Genomic DNA, 16,744 nt, shown 5'->3' with positions numbered 1-16,744 from the left:
AGCCGCTAACTCATTTCAAACTTCTAACATCAAAATAAAGCTGAATTAATCAGCTAATTTTTTTTTATAAGCATTATTATTTGTAGCAACGTAATTTGTACCATAGGTTACAAAACCTTATTTTGCTCTCTTATACTACAAACCTTAGATATACCCTTTGGTTCTGAACAACATGATGCAATACTGTCAGCTCTGAATAATTATTATTATATCAGTTGAACACCTAATTAATTAGTTGGCAAGGTTATTTGATAATTTGTTACCTTATGCTGTCTGTCTGCCTCTCTTATTTTCTGGTTAAAATCAGCGTCAATTGAATCTTCAAACTTCTCCTTCTTGTCATCATTTCTGGAAGGATTTTCACCTTTTTTCAAGGGGCTTATCACTTTTCTATGACCAGGTGATTGCTCGGGTAAAAATTTCGGAGGCGTATACTGAAAACGTTGAAGTCCCGATCCCTTCCTCAAAAACGGCCTTTTTACAATCTTTGGAGAATTAGTGTTTTCAGCATCCATTTTTTCTTCCTCGAGTTTTAATTTGAGAATCTCTTCAAAACTCTTTGTATTATTTCCAATGGGTGTTTTTTCGTGATTTTCAAATGCTGTGTGGGATGTATTAGAATGTAATAAACTTCGTTTTTCTGGTGATAAATTTTCTGAAAAGGCATAATTTAGTCAATAAAACTAACGACAAAAAAAATTAAAAAGTCAACTAAGTTGACTTGTTTAAACTAAAATTTTACATTTCAACTGTCCAAATCGACACATGACTAAGGACAGTTTGGCTGACTTTAAAGTCTACGGTTCAACCACTCAACGAACTTTTTTGTGTTATGGAAGCTATTTTTCTAACTAATTTCTGGCTAGTTAAGCAGATGGCTATATTTACTGTTCATATGCTGGCATTGGCTAGGTTTAGAGGTTATCCTGAATGGCCTGTACGTATTGTTGAAGCGATTGATCCAAAGGGAAGTGAAAAAACTAGAAACAAGTATCTAGTTTTCTGTTACGGTACACATGATACCCATTTTGTAAATGAGTACCAAATTTTAGATTTTGAATACAATAAAGCTGAGACTATGAAAAACTCTAAAAAAGGTGTAAAGGGAGCGTTTGAAGAGCTTGTGATGAAACCAGACATTTACATACAAATTTGCAGACAAACTTAAAGCACAAGCTTTTGAAAATATCGATTTAAATAAGTCGTTGGGATTAACCTCTCTTATTAACAAGATTACAGAGACGGAACAAGAAATTCAGTCTGTCATGGAAGACCTTGCTCAGAAAATAGATCAGAGATTAGATGAAAAATTGGCATCTGTTGGAGGCAAACAGTCATTTTCTAAGGACATAGTTAATGCAACCAAAGCGCAAAGTTCGTCGATTTCAAGCCGAAATTTGTTGTCTTGTCTGATGATTTGAAACATTTAAAAAATCAATGCTCATTTATTGGGGAACGGATTAAAGTTGCAGAGCAAAAGCTTGATGAGTATGAACAAGAAAAGAGATTAAATAGTCTCATGTTCAACGGGGTTAAGCAACCTCCCAATAGTCACTTGAAGTTTGCCCGTCTGCTAGATCTTTATAAAAATAAGGTAGAAATATTAGGGATTTGCGAGTCGTTCGTAACTGAAGACACTTTCCTCTCGTCACATTTTTCTCCGGGCTATAAACTTGTATCAAAATCAAGGAGTTCAATGAGAGGAGGAGGTTTGACTTTTCTGCTAGCAAATTCTTTGGATTACGTAATTCGAGATGATTTAACTCTCTGGAATGAAGGTAAGCTCGAAACTTTATCAATAGAAATAGAGTTAGAGAAAAATAGAAAGTTCATCATTTCTTTGGTTTACCGGCCGCCCAGCGCAAACCCAGATGATTTTTTTGGAGAATTCGATGGATTTCTTCAAAGAATGTCAAGTACTAAACTCCAATGTATTTTTTTAGGCGATTTCAACTTTGATCTTTTAAATCTAGAAGGGAGTAAACCTTGATTTTTTTAACCTTATGCTTTCACATAACCTTTATCCCGCAGTTTCAATCCCAACTAGGATAACAGATCATTCGGCAACCCTGATTGACAATATCTTCCTTTCTTCGGATGCCTGGGTCGGACCATCTACCATTATTTTGCACCATTAAAACATTTGGCTGTAAACATAAAACCACTACTAAGTTTCAATTCAGAATGATGAAAGCTGAAAATCTCAGGAAATTTAAAGAAGAAATCAGCACAGTATCATGGCAAGAAGTCATGGCGGAGAAAGAAGACCCCTCGACTGCTTTTGATAAATTTATGAGTATTTTGTCTCCCATCTATGATCAGTGTTGCCCATTAAAAACTGCAACTAAGAAGAAAAACCAACCGCGGAAGCCATGGATTACGGAAGAGATACTGGAAAGGATGAAGAAGAGAGACCAATTATTCTCAGATTGTCTCAACTGTGAGAGTGATGACAGTTGGGAAGAGTAAAGAAAGGCAAGAAATACGGTGAATTCTGCACGTCGAGCTGCAATGAGGGAGTATTTCGGAGAGAAATTAAAATCGCAGAAAGGAGACATTAGAGGGACCTGGCTGACTATTAAAAGCGTTCTCGGCAATGGTAAGGATTCAGCATCAACTGAACAGTTAGCCATGGGTGAAAGAACTGTGAGTGGGAGGCAAGAAGTTAGTGAAGAGTTTTGTAAGTTTTTTACCAAAATAGGATCGCAAATAAACCAAGAGGCAAAAGATCAAAGCTGACAGCTAGATACTGAGGAGTTTGACGATAACCGTGGTCTTCATCACTCATTTTACTTTACCGAATGTACTATGGATGACATTACCCAAGCAGTGAAATCGATCAAATCTAATGCAGCTGGTGTTGATGGCCTAAACATTAAAGCATTTAAAGCAGTTGCTGCGTATCTCTTACCTGTGATATTCTATTTAGTCAATTTATCTATTCAAAAAGGTGTGTTTCCTGACGAACTAAAGCGGGCAAAAGTTATACCCCTCCATAAAGGAGACGATAAAAGAGATATTTCGAACTGGAGACAAATATCCATTCTACCGCTCTTCTCAAAAATTTATGAAAAAGTAGTGTATAAGAAAATATACGAGTACATGAATTCGCTTGGGTTTTTGTCAGATTCGCAGTTTGGTTTTAGAAAAGGTCATTCTACAGTGCATGCCGTTCATCACCTTTTAGATTGTGTAAATAGTGCGTTAGAAAATAATTTGATCCCTCTAACTATTTTTATTGATTTGAAGAAGGCGTTTGACACTGTGGATTTTGAAGTTCTACTGAAAAGACTGCGGAACCTTGGAATTAAAGATACAGCATTAAGTTGGTTTCGGTCTTATCTGTGTGGAAGATCAATGAAGGTGGTGATGAGTGATATATCTAGTGCAGCTATGCCTATAAATTGTGGTGTTCCCCAAGGATCAGTCCTTGGCCCGTTACTCTTCTTGGTATATGTGGATACTCTTCGATTTTATCTAAATGATTCAATTTTAACCTCTTTCGCCGATGATACAGCTATCACAGTGTTTGTCCGGACTTCAAAAGAGGTTGTGCAAAAAGCGAACCACGTCCTTAGTCGGCTTCATTTTTTTACAGCTCTAAGCTCACTTTCAGTAAATCCAAGAAAAACAAATTTTATGATGTTTAGTAGAACTGGTGTACCTGAACTTCTTGAAAATGTGCTTTATAACGGTGTTGGCATAACACAGGTTTCTTTTTGTAAATATCTCGGATTATATATTGATTGTAATTTGTCTTGGAAGAAGCATGGTGAAATAGTGTCGGCAAAAGCAGCTAGAGGATTGGGAGTGACGAGGAGGCTGAAAAAAGTGTTCCCGGTAGCAGTTGTCAAATTGTTATACAGTGCTATTGTGCACCCCTACATCACGTACGGTTGTTCTGTCTGGGCAAGCAATTTCGTGATGAATTATAAAAGAACTCAAATAATACAAAACAAAGCACTGCGTCTGATAGGAGAATTTCAAAACTGTCAGAATACTGCGGAGTGTTTTAGAAAGAACGATATTTTGAACATAGGCGAGCTACGCGATTACCAGCTAGCGATTTCTGTTTTTCAAAGTGTAAATAAGGTAAGCCCTGAGTACTTTCATGATTTTTTTAAAACTAACTCTTATTTTACCCGAAATCCGGAGGATTTGACTCACGAGAGAAGAAATACAACGAGAGCAGGATTTGTTCTCAGGAACATAGGTGTCAGCGTCCGGAATGACCTTCCAGAATTGGTCAGAGCGGCAGTAAGTCTGGCATCATTCAAGAGAATGGTTAAATTCCATTTTTTAAAAAGGAGAGAAGTGTGATAAGAGGAAAGAGTATTTATTTATTTAGTATTTAATATTAATTATTTAGTTTTTTTACCCCTCCCCCCCAAGGATTTTTTTTCTTCAAAATCATTTGAGGAAATGATTTAGCAGATCATGGTGGTTAGAATTGCGGCCACAGTCAGGACTTTTCTGTCTTAAGAGTGGCCGTTAATGGTAAATTCTTTGTTTAATTTATACGTTTTGGATGAAAATAAAAAATGTCTATGTCTATGTCTAAGTTGGTGGTTCTTGATATAGTGTCAAACAGAATGGAGCTTGAAATATCAAATCAAGATGTGATAGAAGTTAAAAGTTTAAATACAAGCAAAGGTAATAGTAAACAGGATGCAATTGCTCCTGTAGTTGTAACATTCAAGTCTAAAGACCTTGCTTCTAAAATGTTCAAACAAAAGTCAAAATTAGCTCGCACTGGTATTTTTGTATTGGAAAATCTGACAAAACAAAGACGTGATGTTCTAAACTTAGCACGGGATAAATATAGCAATAAGCAAATGTGGTCTCACCAAGGTCGAATTTATGTGCCTCTAGCTAGTGATTCTTATCCGCGTTGCTTATGGTCTATCGACGATATTGCTTAATAGTGGCGCTAATAGTTAAAAGTTGTTATATTTTCACCATTTTTTCGTTTTTTTGTTCGCTTATAGCCTCGTAGTTTTTTTTATTGCTGTATTTTTTTCTGTTTGTTGTTGTGCAGGTGTGATACACCATCTCTTTAAGTCCTATGATTTTTTCTAGCTCAGGCTCTGGGGATGTTTACTCCTTTGATGGACGTCTACTTCAATTGCAAAGTAATCCAATAGGTGTTTTGAGTATTGTTAATAATTCTATTGGTCAAATTCAAAACAATTCCTTAAATTTTCCCCATTCAATTACTAGTAAGTATGTTTTCGATTTAAATTGAGCTACTAGACGAGACGATAACTTCTCAGTCCTTCAACTCAATACTCAGGGACTATGTTCATCGATTGATGAGTTGAGGCAGATAGTTTTTGATGGACAACCTGATGTTGTTGGGTTATGTAAGACCTTTCTGAATTCTAACAATGAAATGCTTCTTGATATATCCGGTTATAAAATGGAACGACTAAATCGCAGAAGGATGGCAAAGGGTGGTCTAGTCTTGTATATTTCTGATGTTATTCTCTATTTCGTTCGAAGCGATCTGTCATGGAATGATAAAGGGGTTTTTGAGTCCCAATCTATTGAAATTAAATTACAAAACAAAGTTTTGATAAATTGGTAATGTTTATAGATCTCCGAGTGGATCCGTCTCTTCTTTTCTTCAGATCCTTGATGAGGTTTTGGATTTAATAGGTATACGTTCGTGCGAACTAGTAATAATGGGAGACTTTAACATAAATCTGATTGATATGGCGTCCTCTACTACGGTGGATTTCCTCTCAACTATGCTCGCTGCTGGGGTTCTACTGACAACCTGTATTACGACACGTTTAACTGATACGTCAGCGTCTTTAATTGATAATATTTTTTCGTCTCTGAGCGTGGTTCATTATTCTGTTGCAGTGAGTGATCTTTCTGGCCATTTTTCTGTATTTTCCACTTTTAACTTTAAAATAATGTTGAGTAGGAATACTCCAACAGCTTGTTTTAGGTTTAATCTGAATAATTTAATCCGCCTCAGATCCCATTTAGCTGAGAAGACATGGAATATTTTTAGTGAGGATAGTAATTTTCGTTCAAAGTTTGATTCTTTTTATGAGTTAGTGAAAGCGTCGATTTTTGAAATATGTGCTCTGAACCCCTCTATTTCAAGGTCAAAAAGATCCATTCCTCTTAAACCATGGATGACACGTGGCCTTCTAAAGAGTTGGAGAAGAAAAAATAATATTTGGAAAGCTTTTAAGTCAGCAAAGCCATGTTCAAGTGCTGTACGTCTTCAGCAGTTCAAACTCTACAGGAGTGTTTTTAACTCTTTGTGCCGGAAGGCCAATTCCTTTATTATTCTAAGATTTTCTCAGATTGTGGGAAGGATATTCGTAAAACTTGGCAAGTGATTAATTCCGTCCTTAAATGTTCTTCTCCAGCTCCCTCTATCCCTCCGAGTCTTGTGGTTGGTGAGGGCGTTCCATTTGTTCTGGAAGCATTTACATCATTTTTTGCTAATGTTGAGAAAACTACTGTTTCTTCAGTCAGGTCTTCGCTGTCACAACCAGATTACAAATCTTATCTTGGTCCGCCTTGTCTCAAGTTGATGGTGTTGTATCCTACTTCTGAGGTTGAAGTAGCCAGGATTGTAAATAGCTTGAAAAGTTTCGGCGTCTGGCCCCTACTGCATTCCAACTATGGTAGTTAAGTTCATTGTTCCTTCAATTATTTCTCCGTTGACGAAGCTTATAAATTTTTCTTTTGAACATGGGATTTTCCCCAGTTCTCTTAAACGAGCTAAAGTAATTGTTTTACATAAAGATGGACCTCGAAACGATCCAGCCAATTATCGACCTATATCCTTGCTGTCTTCTTTAGCAAAATTTTTGAAAAGACCATGCTTTCCCGACTACTAGCTTTTATAGAGGCTAAAAGTTTTTTTCATGATTTCCAGTTTGGCTTCCAAGCTAAACATTCTACGGAACATGCACGTGTAACGCTTTTAAATTTTCTCTACACCGCGCTTCAAATTCAAATTCAAATTCATTTTATTTAAAAAACATTCGACGGACAGAGCCGATTATTAGTTTTTATTGTCATACACACACAAAAATTCGTCGACAAGTCAAAATTAACATTCACAAAATTAATAATATATACAATTAACAATAATAATTGTCACATACACACGAAAATAAGTCAACAAATATACACAAAATTATAATAATACAATTAACAACAATAATCCGGATTAAAAAGTCGATCCAGCATCAAACAACTTAACAAACGAGGGCACAAAACTAAGCTCATAACGAGCATGTGACACAGTCACAGGTTGAAGTTTTGGTACAGGCTCTGCAACGGCCCTGAGTGGCCTTACCCGTGCCGGTTGATGTTGGGGAGGAAGGATATTTCGGTGTATAGGGCTGGACAAAATTTTATTACCAAAGGATAGGGCTAGTTTTAAACGACGAGATTGAAGGGTTTGAAGTTGAAACTGATTAAGGAGGGATATGTACGGTATTTTTGGGGCTTTTGAGATTACTAGGAGGGCACGGTATTGCACCCTCTCAACCCGGTCCGACTGTTCCCTAGTCAGCCCGAAATGCCATACAGGGCAACAGTATTCAAGTGTGGAACGTATAAAAGAGAAATAGATGCGTAGGAGGTGTGGTGCAGGGATTCCATGGCGAGCCAACAACTTTAGAGACCTGATGGCCAAATTAGCTTTTTTTTAACATGCCATCAACATGTTTATTCCACTTCAGATCTGAAGTGATATGGACGCCGAGCAGTTTAATTTCGGTCACGTGACTGGCGCTGGGAATAGGTGGATTAAAAACTGGCGCAGATTTTAAAAAAGAAAATGTTAAAATTACAGATTTATCAAAGTTGACAGTCATTTTGTCCACCTTTGCCTCTTGACATATATCTTTCATTAATGAACCTGCTCTGCTTGGTAGGTTTTTCCGACAACATTCAATGAGCGACAGATCGTCGACATACTTCCAGCGATCGTCCAGTGTTGTTGCCAAATCATTTATTATAACAAGAAACAAAAGTGGTCCCAAGAGGGTACCTTGGGGAACTCCACAAAAAATGGGCAGTGGGTCGGAGTAGGTGGACTTATATTTTGTCCGTTGACATCTACCAGAAAGAAAACTAGCAATTAAACGTACAAGGAATGAATCTACACCTAGTCCAAGAAGTTTTTTTACAAGAATTTTGTGGCAAATTAAATCAAAAGCTTTTCTTAGATCTATTGCAATAAGATTAATCCAAGAATCTGGTTCATCGAGTTTTTGCAAAATACTGTCAATTATACTTACTAAGTAATGAGATGTAGATGTGTTTGGCATATTTTCAAACTGCCTTGGATCAATTTTGTCCAGAATACGGTCTTTCAGCCATGCTGCAACAAAATTTTCATACACTTTGCTAAAAATGGGTGTCATAGTGATCGGTCGGACACCCGAAAAATCATTGGGCGCATCTTTTTTTGGTATTGGTGTAATGAACCCATTTTTCCAAATTGATGGATACTCACCTGTTTTTGTCACCTGATTAAAAAGGAGTGTTAGGGGGCCACTAAGATAATCTGGAAATGCTTTGATGAGATCAATGGGAATATCTACAGGGGTAATGCTTGTTCTTTTAAGCCTTTTTAATTTGAAAAACACCTGGGACTCTGATATCAAAGGGAAATCAAAAGACTCAGGAGGAGGGGTGGGTATTCCCACGCTCAGCAAAGGCGGGAGGGATTGCACAATGTTACCCAGATGTTTATTAAGGGAGTTGGCTGTTACGACGTCATCTTCATCAATGCCAAAATCGACTCCTTTTTCCACCTTGCCCGTCATCCTTTTGATTCGGTTGTACCACTGGCTTGGTTTGGACTCGAACAGATGATTAACTTTACGTTCTACATATTTGTTCGCGTGTTTTCGAGTGACTTTTCTTAGTTTGTTTTTCAACCTGTTGGCTTGTTGGGTATTACCTTGACGGAAAAGCCATCTCTTTTCCATTACCATTTTCTTAACTTCTTGTGTAATATATGGTCGATCTGACGAGAAACGTTTTGTTGACTTCTCAGGAAAACAGGCCTTGTAATTATGAAGCAAAGCTTCTTGGAAAATAGTAGCTTTTTCGTTGCTACTTTTAGCATCTTGGAATTTTTCCCATTTCTCGCAGCTTAACCATTGGCCAAAAGTCAGAAGTCCCTCACTTGTGATTGGTCGACTGATAGTTACAGTTGTAGTGTAATCGATTTTAATGGAACAGGTGGGGTTAAGTTCAAGAGAAAAGTGGTAACTTCCTCCAATTGGAGCCCCGGTCGTAGGTATGTTGTAAAATTCGTGCATATTTGTGGAAATTCGGTCAAGGGAGGTGCCACCTTTGGTTGTGGGAAAATTGACGAGCTGCTTCAGGCCGATTCCGGCGTCCAGGTGATGGAGCTTTAATTCATTGGCATCGCCCATCATGAAAATTCCGCATGATGGGTATTTGCCCAAAACAAAATCCGAACTGAGCTGTAGCTTTTCTACGAATGCTTGGCTGTATTCACTTGTCTGAGCCGGCGAGTAATAATACACGCAGAGAGTAATACCAGTGAAGTTCCAGGGGAGACGTCGTGATTTTAGAATGACCCAAATTATTTCGTCATACTTAGTTATAAAAGGGACATCAAGTCTAGCTGCTTTAAAAATTTCATGGGCATAAATAAGAACTCCGCCACCTTTTTTCCCCAGTGGATGGTCATCAGGTCGTATGCGCTTGACTCTGGTTTATCTCTGTGGCTATATTCCTGGATGTCCGTAAGACTTTTGACTCCTTAACTCATGGGATTCTTTTTTATAAGCTATCACACATTGGTGTAAGAGGACAGGCTCATTCTTGGTTTGATTCCTATTTGTCCGGTAGAACTATCTCTGTAGATTCTCTTTTCCAGCTTTTCGTCTGAAGTTGAGTTTGGTTTTCCTCAAGGTTCTGTTCTTGGTTCGTTTCTGTTTTTGATTTATGTTAATGACCTTATAGTTGCGGTTAAAAAGCAGAAACCCTTAGTTTGCTGTTGCCTATGTCTTCCTGAATCTTTCAATGGAAAAAAAATCCTTCACTTTCGCAGGATGAGGACGCTCTCGTTGCCTTCGCTGATGACAGTACTATTTGTACTGCAGTTGGAACTGAGTCTGATATTCTTCCTAAAGTAGTGAACCTCTTCGAGAGAGTCGCTCTCTGGTTTGATGCTAATTGCCTTGCCCTAAATGTTGCTAAGTCAATTTTTTCAATTTTTTCCCATATTTTTCTGGCGTGCCCTCAGTTAACTGATATCCACCTTTCTAAGGATTCTCTCAGTACACCTAAGGATCGATATGTCCGATTCCTCGGTATTATTCTTGATGAGAATCTTTCATTCAAGCATCATATTGGACTAATTAATATGAAGATGTCAAGGAGTCTTTGAATTTAGAGGAAACTAAAACATATTTTTCCTGGATCAGTTTTAAAAATTCTGTTCCATTGCTTATTTCAGTCCAACGTCTCTTATTGCCCTACTGTATGGATGTCAACTTTTTCTTCTTTTCTGAGACCACTATCTAAGTCGTATGATAAAGCAAGAAGGCTTATACAGGAAACCAACTGTTCTACAACTAACCTAACTAGCCCTTTACTTGATTTGCGGTCACTCTACATTCTTTTTTGAGCGTCATTCACTTTTCATCAACTTCATGGTGATGTTCCCTCAGCCCTATAAACTACTCCTTCTTTCGTCACTGATAGGTCTATGCATCACCTTCGCCATTCAAGGAATATTAATATTTTGTTTACTCCATCGGTGAGATCTGACTTCAATCAATTAACTGCGTGTCATAAAGTTTGGAACAGCCTACCTGATTCAACCCAAGAATGTCACTCGTTTGGTAGTTTCAAAAGAATTTTGAAAAAATTTTAATGTCCTGATATTAAAAAAAAAATCTTAATGTCCTCCCGACTGACCGCTTCCAATACCCGAAATTCAGGTACCTCCTCCCTTCTCTCTCTTTTTTCAATTTATATATTCCGCTTGCTTTGATTGGTTTGGTATGTTTTTCTCTCTTTTTTTTCTCTTTTTTATTATTATATTCATTTATTAATTGATTTTAGTACATAAGCAGATGTGTCATTATTTTGCTTTTGTTGTTTTTCGTTTCTTTTCTTTTTTCTACATTCATTTTTTTCCCACTTTCTTTATTAATTGATTTTGCTATGTAAGCAAACATGTCATTGTTTTGTTTTTTGTTGCTTTTCTTCTATATTAATTGATGTAATGTTTAGTCTCCCACCATCAAAGGCCAAAGAGCCTTTATGGGGTCTAAAGCTTTGTAATTTTTCTTTATTTTCTCTTAACAAACAGATTGACTGATTGATTGATTTCGTCAATGCTAACGTATGTACCATTACATACGTAATGGTACATCATATCTCCAAAAGTGTTCCGAGTCCAATTTGAAACGGGCATTTCTTATCTGCAAAATATACTAGATTAACTATGAACTATAAATAAATTTTGCTTAAAAATAAATTAAATTTACTTTAGAAATTACTTTATTTCATGTTAAAGCCCCTTTAGAAAATAATTAACTTAAACATTTTATTTTAATTAATATTGAAATTCAAGCATTTTCTATTAAAATGATTTAAAACCTTCTGAAATAATTTTAAAATGATATTTTAAATAATTCTGATCGTTTTCGCATACACCCACAAAATTATCTTGTGCAATCAAATAGAATCTTTGATAATAATCTACCTAGAAAGCGAATAGCCTTTAACAGTGCTTTACGTAAGATGAAATTGTGAAGTACCGTTTGTGAAGTATCGTTTTAATAAAACGATCAGAATTTTAAAATGATATTTATGCTGATGCTGTAGGCCTGTATTTACTTTGGCTTGATTTATTTTTATTTTGTCAGTATGTAACATTGTCAGTGCTACTTTTTATTTTTGTAGTGTATCAATGTCATTGTATCAATGACATTGATACAATGTCTAAATGTCATTGATACTAAATGACATTGATACAATTCATAAATATCATTGTATCAATGCAACATTGTAACATTGTCAGTGCTAAAGTATGCCACCAGGCATGTGCACTGATTTGTCACATTTATTTACGTAATTGTTGCAAATAAAAATTATCTATCTATCTAGTGTTAACCATTAGAGTCATGCAAATAAACATTAGAACTGAAAACACTTGTTGCAAATAAAAATTATCTATCTATGTAGTGTTAACCATTAGAGTCATGCAAATAAACATTAGAACTGAAATAAACATATTAGTTGAACTGACTTTTTCTCTTTTGATTCAGATTAAGCGAAAGACAAGAGACATTATAGATAGATAAACTTTTAACGGTTCCTCTTCCAACAACACAATGTTTTCACTAAGTTGTCAATACAAAACCAGTTGCTAATAAGTTGAAACGATCCATAATAACGATTTGAACTATAAGCTTGTGTACTGATGAGTGAAAAATTATAATTTCTGGTCTGAAAAACACAAAAATTAGCTTTCCAATAAACTTTCCACAGTTCCTTTTTAAACTAAACAATATTTTCATTAGGTTGTCAATGTAAAATCAGTTGTCAATAAATTGGGACGATCAATATTAACAATATGAACTACTAACTCAAGCATTGATTGCAATTAGTGTCCCGATAAAAATGTTAATAAATCAAATTCGAGTAACTAATGTTTATGTAATTTTATTTATTTTTAATTAATAAGAAGTACCAAGTTAGTTAGCAAGATTTTGCTTATGTCCCCACATAAAAAGATGACGAAGTGAGTTTAGTTACAATTGCAGCTGCTGTTTCGCTTGCAGTAGTAAGAGTAGTAAGAGAATAGTAGTAAGAAAATTACTTCGTACAACAATTCTTATTAGACTATTGAGCTGCTCCTCAATACCTCACTCTTTACACCAACGTTAAGTACTTTTGAAAAAGCTTCTGACTCTAACTTAACGGCCCTTGTGTTTCAGGAGTCGGTCTTAAATAATTGGGACAAAAAGTCAAACTTCTAACATAAAGAATGTGGTATTGAGGAGGGGGCAACCCCATTCATACACTTAATAATTATAATTCGCTGTAAGTTTTAACGTTGCTCCTTGCTTTCGGTTGAGAAAAAATCCATTTTTAGTTAATTCATGATCATTTTCTAAATATTACCGGGAAAGCCGGCTTCTCCTCTATGAAAAATTCTTTCCCCCCAAGGAAAGTTCCTCCCAGGGAAATCCCACTTCCCATTAGGAAAAGTCCCCTGGAAGATTCCATACTCGCTGAAAATTCCCCAGGGAAAATTTTTGCGAACGATTCCGCGTGAAAAATTCTTCTTAGTACACTTTCATTTGAAAAAGACTATAATTTCTGATAATCATACCGGAAATCTCCCTCCGTGGAGAATTTTACGCGGAAATCCCCCCTCCCCAGTGGCAAGTTGCTTCAAAAAAAGTTCCCCCGTGGAAAATTTTATCCGTGAAATATTCCCCATGAAGAATTTCTCCTGTGGAGAATGCCCGCACATAACCCAACGTAGTTGAGTCACTAAAAATAAAGAAAGACAAATAAAAAGAATTTCATGTAGGAGTTCAGGACAATTCTCACAGTGTCAATTTATCCTAGAAAGTATACCCCCCCCTCTTCAAACCTTCCCTCTCCATGGAACATTCTCCCCAGGAAAAAATTAAACTCCTCCCCTGTCTGCATACTCCCAAAATCTCTGTATACTTCACGATAATAAATACTATAAGTAAACAGTGGTCATTCTACACACCTTTCCCTAGGGGGCGTGAGTAGTCATATACGTGAGCAGCCTCAAAAGAATAGGGGGCGTGAATGGTTATCTCAAAATTTTGATCAAACAAATGCGGGGAACAAAAGGCGAGAGAGGAGGGCTAGTTGTCCTCCGATTTTTTGAAAGCATTGGCAATTTTAGTCTCCATTCAAATGAGCCTCTCTCGATCTTTTACAACCATTCGTTTGACATAACAACCCCTGAGAAGAAAAAAAAAACAAGATCTAAGAGCTCATATGGCACTTGTGACGAGGTCGGAAGAGCCAAGAGCTCATATGGTATGAGCTCTAGCAAAATTCTAAGAATCAATAGATTGCTTTAAAAGGAAAATCAGAGGGTTAATGCCGGTCGGGATTTAATGTAAGAGCTCTGAGTCACGAGGTCCTTCTAAATATCAAAATTCATTAAGATCCGATCAACCACTCGTAAGTTAAAAATACCTCAATTTTTCTAATTTTTCCTCTGCCTTCAGCCCCCAGATGGTCGAATCGGGGAAAACGATTTTATCAAGTCAATTTGTGCAGCTCCCTGACACGCCTACCAATTTCCATTGTCCTAGCACGTCCAGAAGCACCAAACTCGCCAAAGCACTGAACCCCACCACCTAACTCCACCGAAGAGAGCAGATCCAGTCCGGTTACGTCAATCACGTATCTACGAGATTTATTAGCGTTTTCCAAGATTTTCGGTTTCCCCCTCCAACTCCCCGAATGTCAAAAGATCTGGTCGGGATTTGAAATAAGAGCTCTGAGACATGAGTTCCTTCTAAATATCAAATTTCATTAAGATCTGGTTACCCGTTCTTTAGTTAAAAATACCTCAATTTTTTGAGGTATGGATTTGAGAGAATGGATCTGTACCAATTATATCAATCTCGTATCTATAACTTTTGCTTATACTTCCCATCAAGTTTCATCCCTATCTCTCCACTCTAAGGGTTTTCCAAGATTTGTTTCCCCCCTACAACCCCTATCTCCCCGGATCCAATTCGAATTGAAAATGGAGCATCTAAGACATAAGATTCTTCTATATATCAAGTTTCATTAAGATCCGATCACCCATTCGTAAGATACCTTGATTTTCATGTTTTCCCAGAATTCCTGTTTCCCCCTGCAACTCCCTTCAATGTCACCGGATCTGGTCGAGATTAAAATGAGAGTTCTAAAGCACAAGATCCTTCTAGATATCAAATTTCATTAAGATCTGATCACCCGTTCGTAAGTTACAAATACCTCATTTTTTCCCAATTTTTCCGAATTATCCCCCCCCCCAACTCCACCAAAGGGAGAGGATCCGGTCCGGTTATGACAGTCACCTATCTTGGACTTGTGCTTATTCTTTCCACCAAAATCCATCCTGATCCCTCCGCTTCAAGCGTTTTCCAAGATTTCCGATCCCCCCCCCCCATAATGACACTGGATTCGGTCGGCATTTAAATAAGAGATCTGATTTCGAGGTCCTTCTAAACATCAAATATCATTAAGATCCGATCACTCCTTCGTAAGTTAAAAATACCTCTTTTTTTAATTTTTCAGAATTAACCCTCCTCCCCCAACTCTCCCAAAGAGAGCAGATCCGTTCCGGTTATTTCAATCACGTATCTAGGACTTGTGCTTATTTTCCCCACCAAGTTTCATCCCGATCCCTCAACAATAAGCATTTTCCGAGATTTTAGCCCCCCCTCAATTCCCCCCAATGTCACCAGATCCAGTCGAAAGTTAAAATAAGAGCTCTGAGACACGATATTCTTCCGATCTTCAAATTTCATTAAGATCCGATCACTCCTTCGTAAGTTAAAAACACCTCATTTTTTCTAATTTTCAGAATTACCCCCCCCCCCTCTCGCAACTCCCCCAAACAGAGCAGATCCGTTCCGGTTATATCAATTACGTATCTAGGACTTCTGCCTATTTTTCCCACCAAGTTTCATCCCGATCCCTCCATTCTAAGCGTTTTCCAAGATTTTAGGCCCCCCCCAGCTCCCCTCAAGGCTACCAGATCTGGTCAAGATTTAAAATAAGAGCTCTGAGACACGATATTCTTCCAAACATCGAATTTCATTAAGATCCCGTCACCCGTTCGTAAGTTAAAGATACTTCATTTTTTCTATTTTTCTGAATTAACCGACCCCCCACACCCCCCCCCCAGATGGTCCAATCGTGAAAACGACTATTTCTAAATTAATAAGACCTGGAAGTGCCTAAAGTAGCAAAACTGGGACAGACAGACTGATAGACAGGCCGACAGAATTTGCAATCGCTATATGTCACTTGGTTACCAAGTGCCATAAAAAAAGTAACGCATCAGTAATCTTTCTTCTGGCTAAAAAAAAATAAAAAATTCCGCATTTTTGCAGATGGGATCTTGAAACCTCTGCAGTAAGATTCTTTAATGTGCTGAATCTGCTAGTGTGATGTTCAGTATGATTCCTTCAATTTCCGGAGGTGTTCCCCCCCCCCCCTTTTTTTCGAAAATTCTGCAAACTTTCTCAGGTATTGTATCCGCTTTTCAGAGTATTGGCTACTACTGAGACGAGTCACTCCTTACTTAACGTCTGCAACATCTTGACTGCTCAATATATATATACAATATATATATATATATATATATATATATATATATATATATATATATATATATATATATATATATATATATATATATATATATATATATATATATATATATATATATATATATATATATATATATATATATATATATATATATAAATTACCGCAAACTCATCGTTATTGAGTTATTTTATATTTGGACATTAGGGGGGGGGGGGGAAGCATAGCATATATTAAATATAGCAATGGTTAGTTTATGTATTTAATATATGCTATGTTTTACCCCCACCCCCCCTGATGTGCAAATATATAGCCCAAATTTGTTCCTAAACTATTACAGATTCGCAATTTCAAATATCCGATCAACGAAAACGGAAATGATTGC

The 16,744-nt window shown here is 36.8% G+C and overlaps 1 protein-coding gene across 3 annotated transcripts in view; it reads right to left on the bottom strand.

Moving 5' to 3' along the window:
- Positions 1–16,744, bottom strand: part of LOC136026590 (centromere protein J-like) — a 111,481-nt gene that overhangs the window by 87,965 nt on the left and 6,772 nt on the right. For all 3 annotated transcript variants that reach the window (XR_010617341.1, XM_065703301.1, XM_065703302.1), the window contains exon 3: positions 264–655. Coding sequence is in view for 2 of the 3 variants with exons in the window: in XM_065703301.1 (XP_065559373.1) it covers positions 264–655 (392 nt within the window). In the remaining variant the exon portion in view is untranslated. The remainder of the gene's footprint in view (positions 1–263; positions 656–16,744) is intronic.

Source organism: Artemia franciscana, chromosome 4 (assembly GCF_032884065.1).
Source record: "Artemia franciscana chromosome 4, ASM3288406v1, whole genome shotgun sequence".
In the NCBI taxonomy this organism is placed as follows: domain Eukaryota; kingdom Metazoa; phylum Arthropoda; class Branchiopoda; order Anostraca; family Artemiidae; genus Artemia; species Artemia franciscana.
The sequence above is the reverse complement of the archived record's forward strand: the minus strand, read 5'-3'. Positions and strand labels throughout refer to the sequence as shown.